The 19,196-nt window shown below is 40.6% G+C and overlaps 1 protein-coding gene across 1 annotated transcript in view; it reads right to left on the bottom strand.

Annotated features, from left to right (window-relative positions):
* The window catches only part of OVCH1 (ovochymase 1), a gene marked incomplete at both ends in the record, with an annotated part of 79,037 nt that overhangs the window by 43,402 nt on the left and 16,439 nt on the right, over positions 1–19,196 (bottom strand). The window contains 7 exon segments of the mRNA XM_082742434.1: positions 2,119–2,273; positions 5,160–5,277; positions 5,799–5,871; positions 12,416–12,507; positions 12,511–12,587; positions 15,223–15,256; positions 17,263–17,412. Coding sequence (XP_082598560.1) covers positions 2,119–2,273; positions 5,160–5,277; positions 5,799–5,871; positions 12,416–12,507; positions 12,511–12,587; positions 15,223–15,256; positions 17,263–17,412 — 699 coding nt within the window.

The following is a 19,196-nucleotide window of genomic DNA, read 5'->3' as shown; positions in this document are numbered from 1 at the left end:
TCAGAAATGCCACATCTCTGCATTCCAACATTCTACTTCACCTTCCTAAAGGAGAAATTACATTAGCAGGTCCATTACTTCTAAGCACACACAGGAGAGTAAAAATCAACTACCTGATAGAAATACTAGGGTCCACTTTACCAAAGTTTCTGAAGTCACCTTGCTAGTAACTTGGTGTTCTTTAGCTTGCCACATTTCTTAGCCAGAATCTCAGCTCCTCTTTTCCTCCCCTCATATTGACAGCAGATTTGGTCGTGCTGCAAAGGGACAGTTGGATGTAGCTGAAATAAAGGCCCACCAAGATCACACCTCTGTCGTGGACTTAATTCCTTTCCTAGTTCTCCTCTGCCCTCTTGGTATACAGTAAAGTGCTCCCTTAATGTCAGATGCTGTCAAACCTGACAGAGACAACAGAGCCATCTGTGATTCCTTTGATTTGAAGCAGAGAGAAAAGCCATCCCTCAAAAGGGGAAAAATGACCACGTTAATTCAGAGCACTTTTCTATTTGATATTTATAGTATAGAATTTATGTCCTTTAGCAGATGGTGTGAGTGCCCTTCTGAGAGTCTTCAAGTCTTCCAGGCCACGTCCTGGCTGTGTGCCTGAGGGCACTTCCCCTGTCAGTCCCATCTACAAGGGAGACCAGCAGTGTGGAAAGTGCAGAGGGACCACGAGACCCCTCCCCCAGCAGCCCTGGAACCACAAATTTGGGGGAAGCAGTATGTAAATATCCCAGCTCCCTCATTCTTCAGATGGGACAAATGTGTTGAGTGCATTTTGCATTGAAAGATTAAGCTCAGTCCCTTTACTGTGGTAGCTGACTTTGTAGAACTTCCCTATACTACCCTCCTGACTTTTCTACCAGCCATGTCTGCACTTCCTAAGCAGACCATCACACTTGAATCTTTGTCTCAAGGTCAGCTTCTGGGGAATGCAAATTCAAAGGCAGAAAGCAGAGTCTGAATAGTACTTGACAACACAAAAGGGGTTAACTGCCATAAACTGATACTCAGTGTTAAGAGGAGACCTTCCTCTTTCTCTCCTCACATTTTTACATGGAAGGACTTCTTCCTATATTAACGCCCAGTTTTCTCCCATTGGTTCTTTTTTCTTGATTAAGGTGAAAAGGATCAAAAAGCAGTACAGACTAGAGATTCATCCTTTCTTTCCTCTGTATTCTAGACTGGTATGAAATGATAAACCCAGAGAAGTGTATTGGCCCTGAAGACCAACGGTTTCTATCAGTAGGCTGCCTCAAATCCAGACTGCTGAAGGAGGTTACAGAGCATGAGAAATCCTTTTTGGTTGTATCTCTGAAGTCACATTCCTCGCTTGGCTTCGTGGTTATGAAAGCTGGTGTTTTATGATCCATTTGTCCACATTCTGTCTTCCTCTTAGTGGGCCTGAACTTGCCAATAGCACATTTGTTCAACTGACATGTAGATATGACTATTCTACCACTTTTGCCTCTAAATATGTGAAATTAAACTACTATTTTGGGATTTGTTTTCCACTTCATATGACAACCAGTATTTCAAAGTTTCTCATTTTCTTCATGATCATTTTAATCCATGGTAGAAAATTAAATGGGAACACAAAGGAGATTAATATTGATTTAAAAGCAATTAGGATAGGGGCGCCTGGGTGGCTCAGTGGATTAAGCCGCTGCCTTCGGCTCAGGTCATGATCTCAGAGTCCCACATCGGGCTCTCTGCTCAGCAGGGAGCCTGCTTCCTCCTCTCTCTCTCTGCCTACTTGTGATCTCTCTCTGTCAAATAAATAAATAAAATCTTTAAAAAAAAAAATAAAATAAAAGCAATTAGGATACACTGACTTAGACTCCTCCTTTGCTTGTTCCTCTTTTCCCAAAGCCTAGCATCTCTCTGAGGCCCTACGTGCCCTAGTCCCCGCCTGCTCTCCTGCCTGTAGGCTGCTCTGGCCTCTCAGCAAGTTCAGAGTGAGGTGTTCACTCTTCCTATTGTGCTACTGGCCTTCCAGGAAGGGCACACTGTCGGGCTGCCAGGTGGCCTGTGCCTCTGAGCGTCTCCTCCTGTTCTAAGGAGAATCCCCAGCAGACAAGGACTTTGAATCTTCCTCTGAAAAATCAGTCTTCTCACCTGACAGAAGTCTCTCCCTCCAGAGGCTGCTAAGTCAGCACACGTCATCTTCTCCGTGAGCCCTCCTGGGTGAGAGGCGTGAGCACGTTCCCAGACCTCTCTTTCCAACACAAGCACCTGGATCTGTTGGAAGCTCCTTGCTAGGCTGCTGTCTGCTGAAGGAACAGATTCATAGGCAGCTTTGTAATGAAGTAAACCCCCAATTCTGTGAACAAACATATTTAAGTTCAGACTGGTCTGCACTACTGTAGTGGCCATCCCTCAGGTTCACCGGAGCTGACAGGGACTACTGAACCAAACGTGTCTCCTGCAGGATGTCTGTTTTCAGGTGTGGCATCTTTGCCAAGGAATATATTGTCAGGAGAACACCACCAGAAACATTTTTTTCCCCATTTACTCTTGATTGAAAGTTTAGTGTTTCACATATTGCCACATAAGAATTCATGAAGGAAAATTCAGCAAGACACAAATTGGTATTGGATAGAATTTATGTGATGATACGTTTTTACACAGTATATTTATACATAAAATATATTATCAGTGTGACAGGTTTATACGATTTCCTAATAATCCAAAATTTCCTAATAATTCCAAAATCACATTCCGTTTTCCTCAACTGTCACTGAGACTAATTTCAACTCCAATTTAAAAGGACTAACGATAAAGGCTGTAAGGCTGACAGTGAACACGAAAACACTCATAACTGACCCTCGGGCAGACCTGTGTTAACATGTATTTATGCACAACTTATTCTATCATTTTGGATTCCTAATTTTAAAAAAATTAAAAAGCTAAGTTTAGTATTAGAAATTACCTTACATTTATATAGTACTTTCACAGGACTCCTGCCCACCAATACAACATTGTGAGGTGGGCTGTTTGCACACGTGATCACACAGAACTCATGGACAAAAAAGCCAGAGTTCTGAAAATTAGATCTCACAGCACTGTAGGACAGAACTAGCCATTAAACCAAGGCTGGCCTCTAAAGTTTCTGCTCGTTTAATGTCCCCATCTAATACATAAATACACTTAAGGTATTAAAAACCCTCTTTTCAGGGACCATCCCCACCACTGTTCTTTACTATGTCTGAAAATTGAGAACTCATTTTCTCTCAGATTGGAAGAATGAATTCTTTCACAAGATTCTAACCACCTCTCGGTTGTCTGATGGTCATGGAAGTGGTGAAGGTTGAAGGTATCAGAGAATGGGTACATCTATTCAAGGGCTTAGAAGCCAGTCAAAAAATATTTGCTGAGTGTTTACTCTATGCCAGGTAAACCTGTAGCTCTGGGGCACGGTGGTGAATTAGGGAACTGCTGCCACAAGGTTTCGCCCTAATGCATGAGACCCGTCTGGAGAACGATTTTTTTTTTTTAATTTTAAGGATTTTAAAAATTTATTTATTTCAGAGAGTGTGCAAGCAAGAGCATGTGATTGGGGGATATGGCAGAGACGGGGAGAGAGAGAGAATCCTTAAGCAGACTCCCCACCGAGCAAGAAGCCCAACATGGGGCTTGATCCCAGGACCCTGAGATCATGATCTGAGCTGAAACCAAGAGCTGGCTGCTTAACCGACTGCGCTATCCAGACGCCATGGAGAATGATCACACACGCTAATGTCAAGTACATTTCTGGGTAAGGAGATGATAAAACTGGGTCGTGCCGAGAGTGATGGAAGGGCAGTCCTGAAGCAGCAAAGTGACCGGAGGAGGGAGTGCTGTTGGAGCTGTGAGGAGAATGAGGAGGAGGCAGCTGGGATAAGAGCAAGGGGGTTCCAAGCTTCAGAAAGTAGAACAGGTCTTGTGTTAAAGAGAAAGAAGGAAGACCACAATGCCTAAAGGGGACAAAGGGAGGAAAAGAAGTTGGAGAGGTAAATGGAGGCCAAATCACATAGAGTTTTCCAAGCCAGACTAGCAGTTCAGATTTTATTCTAAATGTTTAAAAATTTTTTTTTCAAAAATTATCAACAGAACCAGGCTGATTTTAAATCCTAGCTTTGATATTTATTAGTTATGGGATCTTGGCAAGGTACTTAACTCTCTGAGCCATAACATCCTCTTTTGCAGCCTGGGGAGGATAAAATCTCCTTATATGGTTGTTGTGCAGATTTTAGGAAAATGCAATTTGGCCGCAGGTAGTACAGAAAGCTATGATTGTGTACACTGTGCATGGTCAAAGATGAATTCCCCTCTCCCCAAGCTCACAGATTCCAAATAAAGGATACATAAACAGAAAGAAAACGTAAAAGAAAATTATACAGCAAAAAGAGGCAAAATGCAAATGTGAACCCAATAAGATGGGCTCTAAGAACTCTAGCCTCTAGCCCAGGGTTCGGTAAACCACAGCCAGTGGGCCAATTCTGTGCCAGCCCTGGGCTTATATAGCACAATCTGGGAACTAGTTTGGTTTGTACACTATTTTAATTACAAAAAAACTTTTTTATTTGACAGACAGAGACCACAAGCAGAAGAACAGAGGAAGAGGGAGAAGCAGACTCCTCACTGAAAAGAGAGCCTGAAGCAGGATTGATCCCAGGACCCTAGGATCATGACCTGAGCCAAAGGCAGACACTTAAGCGACTGAGCCACCCAGGAGGTGCCCCTGGTATGTACACTTAAAAAAAAATTTTTTTTTTAAATACAAAAAAACATTTTATGACACATGAACAGTATGTGAAATTTAGATTTCACGAACAAACTTCTACTGGAACACAATCCATTCTGTTCCATAAGTATGTCTATGGCTGCTTTGCACTACAATGGCAGAGTTAAAGAGTTGTGACAGAGAACATATGGCTTGCAGAGATGAAAACATTTGTGATTCGGCCCTTCACCGGTCTAACTTAACTATACTTAGTCACCCTAAAGGAAAAATATAAAATAGCTCATTCTCTGATCACTTAAAACCAAATCGAACATGGGTTCTAGCTTTCAGAAGGAAGAAAGGCTAGAGCAGATATTGCTTTTTATCCATCTCCATGCCAAATTTGCAAAATTATCAACTGGCAGTCCTGTGTAGGCAAGAGTAAAACATTTACCTTCACTAAGTCTCCCCCAACCAGTCACAGCACAAGTCTTCGAGGGAAAGAGCGGCTCCATGCTTTGTGGGAGACATACATGCCTCACGATGGAGCTGAACTCCAGAGGACAGCTCAGCTCTCTCAGGGCGACGTCAGAGTTATGATTCCGTCTACCAAAGGCTTCTCACACCAGGATGCGTTTTGCCCTTCTCACCTCTATCAGTGGTGAGTAAGCAAATTACAAGTTCAAGTCAATGAGTCCAACTCCTTCCCCGCATAATAGTCCAAAATAAACCTTAAATCTCCACATTTCCATACATCAGCAGTGAAGGTGACTCTGTACTGAATTTAAAAGGGCAATCTCTGTTTATAATTTGCAGGAGGCCATGAACCACTCTCTGAGGACTGGCCATTCTGGAGAAACTAGGCCATGTGCACCTGTATACACAGACCTCAATTTGCACTTCCTGACCTTCCTCCCTCAATTCTCTGATTAAACTGTGATCTCAGATTGTAGCTTTAAATGTGGGTATAAATGGTAAGTGTAAAGGGGCACTAGAAGATGAATACTTAATGATATATTTTAGCTAAAGGCCTTCCCCGGCATTTGGTAACACTTAGAATACCAGCAGAATTGCCCTTAGAAATATTTCTCACCTGCTCAACTGGTTCCTTCAGGGTTCTGTCACGGTGTCCAGTGACAATGGTCCAGAAGAGAGGATTATTTTTCCTGGAGAAAGAACCAGGACAAAGGTCTGACATGAAGAGACATTTTTCACCATTTGGTCTAATCCCATGTGGCTCTACTGACAGGCAATGAGTCTAGTTCAGCCAGATGTCCTACCCACTCTTCTGTTTGGTGCCTTTGTGTGGCCTCCTTGCTGGGAAGGTACACACCTCCTGAGCTACCTAAAGAGTTCTAATTCTGTACCCTGACCCTTTCTTTTGGCCGTAAAATGCCTTTGGAGACCCCACCAAATATCACCAAAGGCTAGTTTTAAGTTGAGAAGGAAAAAAGAGAAAGTACAGCTTAATTTAATATCACAGTATAAGAATACATGAAGGGGCACCTGGGTGGCTCAGTGAGTTAAGCCTCTGCCTTTGGCTCGGGTCATGATCCCAGGATCCTGGGATCGAGCCTTGCATCGGACTCTCTGCTCCACGGGCAGCCTGCTTCCCCCCCCCCCCCCCGCTCTCTCTGCCTGCTCTTTGCCTACTTGTGATCTCTCTCTGTGTCAAATAAATAAATAAAATCTTAAAAAAAAAAAAAAAAAGAATGCATGAAAAAAAAGGGAGGGGCACGTGGGTGGCTCAGTCAGTTAAGCATCTGACTTTGGCTCAAGTCATGATCTCAGAGTCCTGGGATCGAGCCCCACATCAGGCTTCCCACTCTGTGGGGAGACTGCTTTTTTTTTTTTTTTTTTTTTTTTTTTTAAGATTTTATCCTTTTATTTGACAGACAGAGACCAAAAGTAGGCAGAGAGGCAGAGAGAGGGAGGAGCAGGCTCCCCGCCGAGCAGAGACCCCCGATGTGGGGCTTGATCCCAGGACCCTGAACACATGACCCGAGCCAAAGGCAGAGGCTTTAACTCACTGAGCCACCCAGGCGCCCCTGGGGAGATTGCTTCTCCCTCTTCCCACACCCAACTTATGCCCTCGCTCTCTCTTCCCCTACCTTTTCCCTCTCCGTCTCCCCTTCTCTCAAATAAATAAAATCTTAAAAAAAAAAAAGAAAAAAACCCAACATTCATAATAAGTTAGCTTCTGGCCTATATTTTACTGTTAAAAGTATCCAAACATTATCTTACAGGAATACATCTCAAATTGTTATCTTTAATCAAACTACCAGAATTAATAGAATGGAGGTTTAAAAAAATATATCAGTTCACAAAACAGGTAAAACTCATCCACATTGTTGCTTTGGGGGAGGGGCAGATGGTTGCAAGAGGCATAAGGGGGCTGCTGGGTGTTGGAAGTATTTCATTCCATGATGTGGGCACTGGTCCCAGGGGTGCTCCCTGTGTGCAAATTTTTCTAACCATAAAACTTTCAGTATCCTTCAAATGGATGTTTAAAAAAAAACAAACTGAAATCCACATCCCTTAATCTGCCACATTAAGACTTCCAGGTGAAGAAATAGCTGAGGAAAGAGTCCCTTAGTTGTCACAGATATTCTGTCACATCAGTTTTAAGATTCTTCAACTTTTCCAACTTGTTTCCTTTGGAAAAGTCAAGTTACTGCACTTATTTTTTCAGTGTGCTATTCATCGAAGTTTCTTCATACACGTAGGCTTCTTCTCTCTAGTCATAACCACACTCATTTCAATTCCTTGCGTGAGGGGGCTGACTTACTCCTGTGTTTCAGTGTGCATTTATGAAGGGAGCGCTTACTCAAGTGAAGTGCTTGGCAAGTACCCTGCAGATGGTAATGACTCCGTAATGGCAGCCATTAGTGCTGTTATTATCCGCCATGCACTCTGACAGAAGGATTAAACTTTATTTTCAAAGTCACCCTCTCAATTATTCCTTGGTAGTAAAGGAACTTATTTCTTAAAACCACTCTACTATATATAGAGGATAGTGTGCACAATAAAATGAAATAATAAAAATCATGGTATAGTTGATAATGTAGATTATAATTTCTAGAGATGCTATAGGTGCACAGTCATCAAATATCCTTTAATTTGGTGGAGAGCACAACATAAAAAGCATCATGACAGAACAACATATATGTTACGAGGCAACAAAGCCTGAGTTTTTCCACTAGTGGGAGGATAGCTCCAAGTAGCAAGTGATAAGTTTCTCCATCCTTCCTGGCTCCTTACTCATAACCAAGTTTCATTTCTTATATCCTTAGGGTCTTATCCCCCATCTAACATCAGATGTCCCCTTGGGTCCCATAGGACACTTCTGCTTTGGGAGAAGAAAGGATCACTGCTGAATTACAGGGAAAAAAAAGTAGCTGGAACTGGGGAGGAAAAAAGTAGCTGGAACTGGGGAAAAAAAAGTTTTTTCCCAATGTATAACTGCAAACTGTTTTTTCCAATGTATAACTGCAAAATGAATACAGTCCCCTCAAGTGAGTTAAAAATCCCAAATGAGCACAAAGACTAGTGTGGAACAGCAAAAGAAGAACACCAGTTTTCCTTAAGTTTGGGACATTACCTGGAAATGGATTACAAACACAAATCCTCAGGCCCCATATCAGACTTACAGATTCAGAAACCCTCCCGGTGATTCTGGTGCATGTTACAGTTTGAGAACGAATATTAAGAGCAACCAGTGCCAGGCAAGCCATGGGAGGTGATACGATGTTGCTGCCAGTTATCTTGAATGTGCTTGGGGTGCTACCCAACAAGGTCGGCTGGTCTGGCACCCAGTGACCTTCAGCAAAAATGATGTCTACCTCAGCTCCCAGACGTTACATGTCTCCCCGGCTGGCTTATCCCACCCGGCAAACTTCCATTATCAATGGATTTGGATACGCAGAAGCCACTTTCAATGGAGGATGGAGCCCTCAGTGTCTACCAGGTCGATGAAGAGGCCGGGAGAAACAAAGCCATGAAGGGAAGCAATTCAGAGTTCCCACAAAACCAGGGCACGAGTGGAACACACCGCCTTTGTTACTCTGGCCTATCAAACACTTCTGGTGTTAAGAGCCATACACTGCAAGGAAAAAACCATTTCTTTGGTGAAAGTAGTTAGGCAACTATGAAAAGGTGAAAAATGAGTCCCACAGACATTTTTCCATATCACTATCAATAGAAAGCACAATGTCTTGTGCAAAAAGTCATAAAACAATATATGTGGTATGTACAAATACTATAAGCTATATGCCTGTGTGGTTAAATGTTAGTGGAAAATCAGATAATTAAAACATTTTAATATTGATCACCTCTAAAGGGGAGGAATGGATCATGAAATGGAGATAGCTTAGATTTTTCTTGATAACTTTAACAGCCTTTTCCCACAAGTATTACTATTATAAAAATCTTTTTTCCCCCCAAAGATTTTTATTTATCTATTTATTTGACAGAGAGAGCGAGAGCACAAACAGGGGGAACAGCAGAGGGAGAGGGAGAAGCAGGCTCCCCACTGAGCAGGGAACCCCATGCAGAGCTCAATCCCATAACCTGAGATCATAACCTGAGCTGAAGGCAGAGGCTTAACTGACTGAGCCACCGAGGTGCCCCATAAAAATCTTTTTTTTTTTTTTTTTTTAAGAAATCACTGATGAAATTACACAAATACTCCTTTTGTGGTAAACTTAAATGGTTCACAAACATTTCCGGTTGATTGTACTTACTAATCTCAACTGACTCACCCAGTTGAATACCTCCCTTATGAAGAATGGTCTTGCTATGATCTGTATCTTGCTACAAGGGGTCTGGTCCATCACACAAATTCAAGAATAGATTATTCTATTTGACAAGGGAACCTGCCAAAACTTCTGTGTCTCAAGCTTTTATACTAATATTTGTTTTCTCCAATACATTAATTCTTACTAATTAACCACTTACTATTGAGGCTTCTTTTTCATGATACACAAAAATGAATTCTGATTGAATTATTATAAAATGGGCATCTCCAAGGGAGGGAAGGCTAGAGTGAATGATGTGGTATTAGACAGAGTTGGAAACATCCACATGACCTCATGTTTAGCTTAATGTAGATACAGAAAGAAAGCTAGGTTTATAAAATGGATTCGTGTGCATGGCTCTATTTTCTAGCTCTGTCTGCTGAGAGAACCTAGCACCATAACACCCTAGTAGCAACTAGTACACTGGCCACTGAGATCTTAATTTCTCATACCATTCTCCAATAAAATAAACCAGAGCTCATTGGAGAAATGACTGATTCCAGGACTGAGCAAGGAACATGTAAGATAAACATGGATCATTCTGTAGTGTCACAAACGGACACACACGAAAGACACTGTAAGAGCTGACACTGGTCAAAGCTGGAACCATCTGAGCAAGAGAATGTTAGTATTTTATATAGTATTATGTTGTATTTTAAACTAAATATCCCCAAGTCCATACTGATATAAACAAATTATTTGACAAATAAATAGAGAAGAGACATAGCTCCCATATAGGACAATTTCCAACAAATTATATAAATACTCTCCACTCAGGGAGGTGGAGCTTAATACCCAGAGTCTCAGCTGTCATCTATACTAAGTGACTTGCTTCCAAAGAGTAACTGTGGAAAGAAGGAAAATGTAACTTTATGATGGAGATTGGCAAACCCTGCCTTAGCCACAGTCATCATCAGTGACAAGTCATGATGACAACATGTGACCTTCAAATAATATAATAAGAATGGCATATTACTGCTGTGGTTTTCCTCCTCTAAAACCATAATCCCAGTAAAACCATGAGGAAATACCAGACAAACTCCAATGGAGGGACCTTCTACAAAATAACAGAGGAGTACTCCTCAAAACTGGGAAGATCATACAAAACAAGGCAAGTCTGTGATACTTAGAGCCAAGAGGAGCTTTATGTGACATGCCAACTAAATGTAATATGGTGTCCTGACTGGCAGAGGGAACAGCAACCACAGACACCTGGAGACAGGAGCAAGGGTGGTGTGTTTGAGGAATGGGGCTGGCTACCGTGAGCAAGCACGACAGTGGTTCTTGATCAAGGCCGTATTTTGGAATCAGGGAAGAACCAAGATGCCTTTCAACGGACGAATGGATAAGGAAGATGTGGTCCATATACACTATGGAGTATTATGCCTCCATCAGAAAGGACGAATACCCAACTTTTGTAGCAACATGGACGAGACTGGAAGAGATTGTGCTGAGTGAAATAAGTCAAGCAGAGAGAGTCAATTATCATATGGTTTCACTTATTTGTGGAGCATAACAAATAGCATGGAGGACAAGGGGAGATAGAGAGGAGAAGGGAGTTGGGGGAAATTGGAAGGGGAGGTGAACCATGAGAGACTATGGACTCTGAAAAACAATCTGAGGGTTTTGAAGGGGCGGGGGGTGGGAGGTCGGGGTACCAGGTGGTGGGTATTATAGCGGGCACGGATTGCATGGAGCAATGGGTGTGGTGCAAAAATAATAAATACTGTTATGCTAAAAATAAATAAAAAATAAATTTAAAAAAATAATAAATAAAATAAAATAAGGGGCACCTGGGTGGCTCAGTGGGTTAAAGCCTCTGCCTTCAGCTCAGGTCATGATCCCAGGATCCTGGAATGGAGCCTCGCATCGGGCTCTCTGCTCAGCAGGAAGCCTGCTTCCACCTCTCTCTCTGCCTGCCTCTCTGCCTACTTGTGATCTCTCTGTCTGTTAAATAAATAAATAAATAAATAAATCTTAAAAAATAAAAATAAAAATAAAGTAAAATACCAGCAACCAGAACTCACCAACAGACGACTGACTTAGGTGGCCTGAACTGAAAATGAATTAATTACAGTTACATGGTCACGTGGCTTATCTGTATAACATGAGGATAAGAGCAAGACACAGAAAAAAAATACAAACTGCAATTCTTTTACATTATGAAAACCAAGAAAAATCGAACAATAGGCTTATTTCAGGGGTTCACAGATGTTAAATTAAAAAAAGGAAAGGTATCATAAATACAAAACTTGGCATAGTGTCTACCTCTTGGCTGGGGCATTGGAGGGTCTTAAGAAGTGCAAGGATTCTTCCCAAACTGAATGGCAGGGACACAAATGAACATTCACTACTCTTTAGACGACATATCATGGTATAGTTCAAAATTTGAAAACACTGAAGCAGTTAACCAGAATTTTGGTCCACTAGCGGTCCCATGACCATGGCGACAGATTATACTACTGTGCCCTCCACTGTTGTGAGCCATATTTTAAGAAAGACAACACTAAATCAATCCAGGAGAAGTGGCACCACAACTTAAAAGGGCGATCTGAGAAAGGTCTTCAGGTATAGGGAGCACTGTACGTGAAAGAAGAACCGGACTTAGCCCTTGTGCTCTGGAACCCCAGTAAATTTAGAACAACAGATTTCTGTTACAGAGAAGCAGGCTTATGCTCAACAAAAAATCAGAGATTGCTGTCATGGGATGAGCAATTTCAAGGTTTGGTTAACCTTTTCCACACTGACATTGTTTAAATAGAGGCTAGATGGCTATGTAGGAAATCACCAAAAGATTCATGCTTTAAAATTAGTCTGGATAACTTCAGTAGTTAGACAATTATACTTGTGTCCAAGCACAGCGTATAAAGACATGTGCTAAATACAGCATTAAAATATCATCAGTTCCACTCACGATTGCACACAGTGGGCTGTGGTCAGAATCCAAGTAGGGTTGAGGATGGGCTCTCCACACTGGTGACTGCCTAGGAACCTCACGTCCACCTGTCATGGCCAGCTGTGGGGGCAGGCTTCGTCCCCTTCTACAATTCTTCTCAAAAGCCACTGGAGACTAAATGGAGGGATGCCTCAGATGCCTACAGCAAAGAAGAAGAAACTAATGACCCATCCAACTGAAATAGTGAAGCACACACAACTCTTCCAATGGCTTGCAAAGCCAACAGAAGTAATTCGGAAATATCAGATGAGCTTTATAAAGATACCAACTCCTAAGACCCCATGTCTGAGGAATTGGATTTTAAATGCTTGCCTAGGTGACTCTGCTAAGCAATTGGGTTTTTAGTTATTGGTCCACAGAATACTAGTTATTCATTTAATAAATATTTTAGTACTTGGTACTGCTAGGCACTGTTCTAGATATTGGTGTTCCAGGTATCAGTGATCTATCAGTGAACAGAACAGACAAAAATCTTGGCCCTTGTGGAACTTATATTCTAGTAAGAAATTTTTGTTAGTAACAGAGCATGCAAGTTCTTCATTATATGTCTTTGTTCCCTCTCTCTCATGGTATGAAACCATTCACCAAATCTTCAAACATGCCAAATAAACTAAGACATCCAAATGCCTTTCTCTTGTCTGTAATATCGCTGGACTTAGCTCAAGCACTCTTGACTCTACAGAGCCTCCTCTGATTTCCCCATAAGACGTTTTCCCCTATTACCATTGCCTGTACCACTTTCTATTACAACCCACAACTATATACAATACATGTATATAGAACAATTGAAAGATCATAATTTTTGACCAGATACTTCAGATTACAAGTTAAAATTTGCCAGAGTGTGCTAAAATGAAACAAAACAAAAACTTCGGTTTTCTCCTATTGCCCCAAATTATATCATCATATTAAATACGAAGCGTAGGAAAATATTTTAAATATTAAGTTTGCACAGGTATGGATGAAGACAAAGGACTGTTCTCTGTACCCTTCTTCTCATCAAGAGCCTATTTCTTCTTCCTGCCATTTATGACTCTGTACGCTAACCCAAACAAGATTCTGGAATTTTTATGGATCTAAAATTCATTCTTCTTCACTGGAGTTATATCAATATAAAATGAGGCTTTCTAAAGAAGAAAGAGTAAACAGATAGTAATCACATGACCATCAACTCACCACACAGAATAGCTTTTGCAGAAGACAGGGGATTGACTCGGGGGCGGGTGGAGGGGTGATGTTGATCCAACGTGGTTTAAAGAGTATAGAGGAAATATTTCTTCAATTGAAAATATTTAAAGTAGTTTTTACCAGTTGACCCTACTTGCTTACCCTGGGGTCAATCATATAACCACTCTAATGTTGATTTCACTAATACTACCTTTCCAATGATAAATGCCAGATCCCATAGATGTGATTTATTGTATATTTCTTAACAATCCTCTTGAATCTGACTCTTAAGCACTTTTTCCTTCCTTGGCTTCATGGAATCACTTTCTTGATCTTCTCAATACATCTATGACCATCTCTTCTCAACTCTAGAATTTTTTTCAAGATCCCATCCTTCAGTGAAAAATATTCCACAAGGTGCTGTTTACAACCCTATTACTATTCATTTGCTTATATATGACTTCCACATTTCCCTCTTCAATCTAAGTCTATTTTTCTGAATTCTAGAGCTAGGACTGCTAGATCTCTGCATCTGGGTCTCCCACAAGATCATAAAAATACACTTGTCTCAAATGGAAACAAGAGATTTCAACAGTGAACATGGTCTCATTATGCTTCTCTGTATCATTTAGTGGCTCTACCATCCATCTTTCCTGTCAAGCTATAGCCCTAAAAATTATGCTGGGGTTTATCTCCTTTGTATGTTACCTTTGCCACAATATATCTAACCAGGGAACAGATCTCGAATACATTCTTACAGTGACTTCTTCACTAGTCTCCTTGAATATAAATTTATCCCTAATCTCTATCTCTATCTTCCACATTACTACCAATGTTTGGATTCTGGCTCCACCTCTTGGCAGCTATGCATCTTTGAGAAAAGCTACTCAACCTCTCTGAACCTTTTGTCTGTCATCTGTGAAAAGGACAGTGATATATAAGCCTCTTATGCTTATAAGGAGAAATCAAAGTTATAATGCATGAGAGATGTTTAGTAGAAAGCAAGTAATCGATAAATGTTAGGTAGCTATCCTAGCACTCTAGTACCTAAAAGTGAATGCCCTGAATCCCATAAAATCTAACTCTTGCCTTTTCTATCACTCCCTCCAAAGTCTGAGTAGTATCCAATAATTTGCAGCTTTTCGTACAACGTTCTCTTCCACGGCAGGGTCTCTGCAGAGGATGTTCCTTTTGTCTAAGTAAAGGATGCTTTGTTTTCTAGAATGACTAGAAAAACTACTAGTACTTCAAAACCCTGAAACATCCCAAAAAAGGAGCTGGTCAATGTCATTTATGAATTATATTCTCTCATCTAAATTACCCACTTTCCATATAAGGTTCTTAGAGTCTCTTTTGATCATTTAGTGGATGAGGTAGTTTCTTGGCTTCACCTGAGGTTCTTGTGAAAGCCCAGGTTCCAGGACCCCATCACAATCTACCGAATCTAAAACTTCAGGGGTGGGCACAGGAAATTGCATTTTTATTTTGCCACCAAGGTGATTCAAGTACCCTAATTTCAGGTACACATAACTAAATGATCTTCTGTATAACTATTATCACAGGTAAAAAATCACTACTGTGCAAGCGCTTATACTCACCTGAGAGCAAAAAGTTAAATCTAGCCTTGAAGCCCTGGAAGGTATTTTCACCATCACTTTTACAGTGAATCACCAATATGTTATTAGGACTGAATACTGGAGTAAAGTTCAAAATCCCACAAAATTTAGCTGTCAGTTTTAGGGATGTTTGATTTATAATTAAAAAAAAAAATCAGAAAACAGGTAAAACATTATCCAATTAATTTTTCCCAGCCATTCTGGTTTTCTCTAATTTTGGTTTGTAGGCACACCTTTCCATTTCATGTGGGAATTACACATTTATTTCAAGATAATTATGTATTGTAATTTTATCTCACTGAAGAACACTCTACAGATAGGGTAAAGACATCTGATTTTTAGTATGCACAGAAACTCCAACTGATTAATGTACACACTGAGAAGAGGTAAGTAAAAATCCAAAACGTGGTATTCCTCTTTCCAAACAGAACATGGCTCCACTTCAGGTGAATAAGCACCACTGGCAATCCGCTTCACCCAGAGACCACCCTAAAAGCTCCCGTTCTGCTGGATGAGGGGACTCTGTCTCTATGCACCTGGCTTGAAGACGTAAACAAACACTTAGCTAAGGGACAGACAAGAGGTATTAAGAAAATGGCTGTCCATCTGGAAGATCATTTTTTAGATTCAGTAAATCTATAGGTCAGAAATGAAAGTGTACTTGCAGTTTTAGGTCCAAAAATGAACTTTAAAGACTGAAGTAGTAATTATAGCTTCGGTTGCTTCTTTTAGTTACTTTTCTTGGACATAAAAATATCACCAATTGAAGAGATTTACACAGAAAGGAGTTAGAAAATTTACCTTCAATAACTGCCAAAAATGTACCCAGTGTCGCTGTGGGAAAAGTTCACCTTCTAAATATTCTGAAACATTCCTGGACATAAAAATATCACCAATTGAAGAGATTTACACAGAAAGGAGTTAAAAAATTTACCTTCAATAACTGCCAAAAATGTACTCAGTGTCACAGTGGGAAAAGTTCACCTTCCAAATATTCTGAAACATTCTCTGCATTTTGCATGTTCCTATTAAAAATCTCACTGGTGAATCCGTTGTTGGCTCGTGGGTTAAAGCTAAGGTTTTCTGACACATGAGTTTCCAGCATAAGAAATCCTCATTCCCGTTTGACTCTGTGGCACCCAAGGAAGACAGTAAGTGTTGCAAACACTCTCATATTTTTCAGATGGAACATTACCCACATAATTCATGCTCCTCTTCAGGATCACTGTAAGTCACAACCACATCATAAACACAGTTTTGGCTAAATTCAGTGATAAAGTCCTCAAATTCCAATTGTACAAATTGGAAACATAACCAGAGAATTGTTCAAGGAACAGATGCAATAAACTTTAAAAGCTTCCCTCTGCACATGAAAAGATCCTCAGTTACCCCCTCCTATTACACAGATAAAATAAGTCATTGCAGTCTCTTTGGAAAGCAATTTGGCAAGGACTCTGAGGTTAAAACATACAATCCCTTTGACACAGAAAGTCTACCTCCGGGAATTACATACATCCACATGTGCCCCAAAACACTGACATAGGGACATACTAGCATTGTTGGTATGGACAAAGACTAGAAACCTACCAAGTGATAGTAGGGAAACTGGCTTCAGAAATTATGGAGTATCACACAACAGAACTTTATGCAGTTGTTCAGAAGAGCTCTATGGATTCATCTGGAAAGATCTTTGGGATATTTTTTAAGGAGAAAAAGCACTGTTAAGCAATATAAATACATGCATGTCTGTAAGGGCTCAGCGTCTCTCTCTAGGGATACTCGGGATACTTACCAGTGTTTGCCACCAGGAGGCAGATGGAGTTAGAGGAGAAGGAGGCATACTTCCGTTGCATTCTCTCTTCAACCGCTGAAACGTTTCAAACAACATATATAGAACCACAGATGTGGCCCATGGAAGTTCCTAGACAGAGTGGCTGTTTGCTAGCCCAGATGAAGCAAGTTCTGCCTAACCAACACAGCTAAGCTCTGGATGAACTGTACAGAGCTTCCTTAGTCGCTTACTGTCATCATGTGTTTCTCTGGAGCATGAATGAAGCAATGACACCTTACACATGTGGGATACAAGTCAGGATAATCGACAGAGTGAACTGTCCTTCCTTCCACCAGTGCAGCCACACTCCCCCTGCCTGGGCCTCTCAGAAGGTCTGGGAACTTCAAAGTGAAGGGCCAGAGGCATTCCCTCTTCCTTACCTTCAACTCAAATAAAAACGTCAGGGAATTAGATTTGAGATGCCTGCTCCTGAGTTCTTCTGTATGGCAGTAAAGGTCAGCTCAAACCTGCTGCCATTGTTTCCTGTCCTAGAAACAATGTAACTGTGGCCTCATTGGTCTCTGTCAGCAAGGACAGAGGCAACAGACCTCCACAGACCTTACCTTAAAAGGAAAAGGGGTTGAAATAGCATTAAGATGGCAGCAGCTTATATGTGTTTTCCTGATATTATCTTATGGGAATTCTCTGTTCTCAGCACACCAAACTATTTAGTGTTTAGTTTAATTTTCCCCACACTCTCTGCATCAATGATTTTATATTCCATTCGCTTTCTCAAACTCAATCTCCCATGTCTAAATTCTACTCATCCTTTAGGGCCTGACATAAAGTGCAGTTCTCATAAATTTCCCAAACTCCCAATGAGGTAAGAACTACATTTTCTGAATCACCACAGCACATTTCTTGTACTCTGTAATTTCCTACTTTATGGTACACCTTTAGTTAACTCGTCAGACGGCAATTAGAGCAGAGACGGTTTTTATTCTCTATATGTGTAGGGCTTGATATAATATCTGGAACCTAGTTGATTCTTAACAAATGATTGGTTGAAAGAATGGTTACTAGGTAAATAGCAGGCCTGGAGTGTGAAATCATTTACTCAACCAGTCTTATAATCCTTAGCACAATACCTAATCTATAACACCCTGTCAGTTTGTGAAGAGATATTTGTCCTTACCACTGGCCTTTGCTGGAGATCAAGTTCTATTATTGGCTCTAGAGACTCTGTATCAAGATGCTTAACATATTTCAATTAAAGTTATTAATTATGCTTACAGTTTATAAGATGTATTCCATAAATGACCTGAAATAATCTACTGTCATAAGAGAAAAGAACATTATAAAACAATGTGAAGTTCAGTGTGTATGTTAATACACATAAATTAATACACACTACCTCAAAATGGTAACAGCACTGATCTGTAGGTGACAGGATTATTAATGGTTTACATTTTCTTCCATTCACTCATCTCTCTACCAAATTTGGCAAACATGCTCCCACTTTTGTGATGAAAAACAAAAAAGTAGATATTGCCTTGAAATGAAGTTTTGGAATGTTTGTGAGATCGATGTTATTGAACTTGAGAAGGGAATAGAGAAAGCTCAGCCAGTATGTGGGTCATCAGTTCCTCTCCTACAACACACACACACACACACACACACACACCTTCCAGAAAGGGACAGTATGGAAGATGTCCTAGGGACAGAAAACTAACTTCAGGTCTCTCTGCCCATCTTTGGTTGCTTAGATACTCTAACATGACAAGTAAAAATAAATGTAACATACATACTAATAAGCACTCCATTGCTCGATTGTAAAGATATACAGTCATGGTCACATCCAATTTTATTTTGTATGTCTAAGCTTGTAAATTTTACCAGGATAATTTTATTTCCTGGTACTGTTATTCTCCACATACATAAGCTAGATAGGGAAGGCAGAGAAAGTGTAATAAACGGCACTGTTGAGTGGGACAACTAAGATCTAGTATTTGGGCTTTAGCTCATAACTCACCAATAACAAAATTTTAAAGGCTATTAGAAGATAAAAGGCAAAGGAAATCCTTATGTGAGAATAATTTGATTATGCTCAAATTGCCGGCATTTATCCAACAAACAGAGGGGTTAATTAGAAATCACCAGAAACCACCCTTTAACTTTCATTCAG

The sequence above is a fragment of the Mustela nivalis genome (genome assembly GCF_964662115.1).
Source record: "Mustela nivalis genome assembly, chromosome: 7".
Classification (NCBI taxonomy): domain Eukaryota; kingdom Metazoa; phylum Chordata; class Mammalia; order Carnivora; family Mustelidae; genus Mustela; species Mustela nivalis.
The sequence above is the reverse complement of the archived record's forward strand: the minus strand, read 5'-3'. Positions and strand labels throughout refer to the sequence as shown.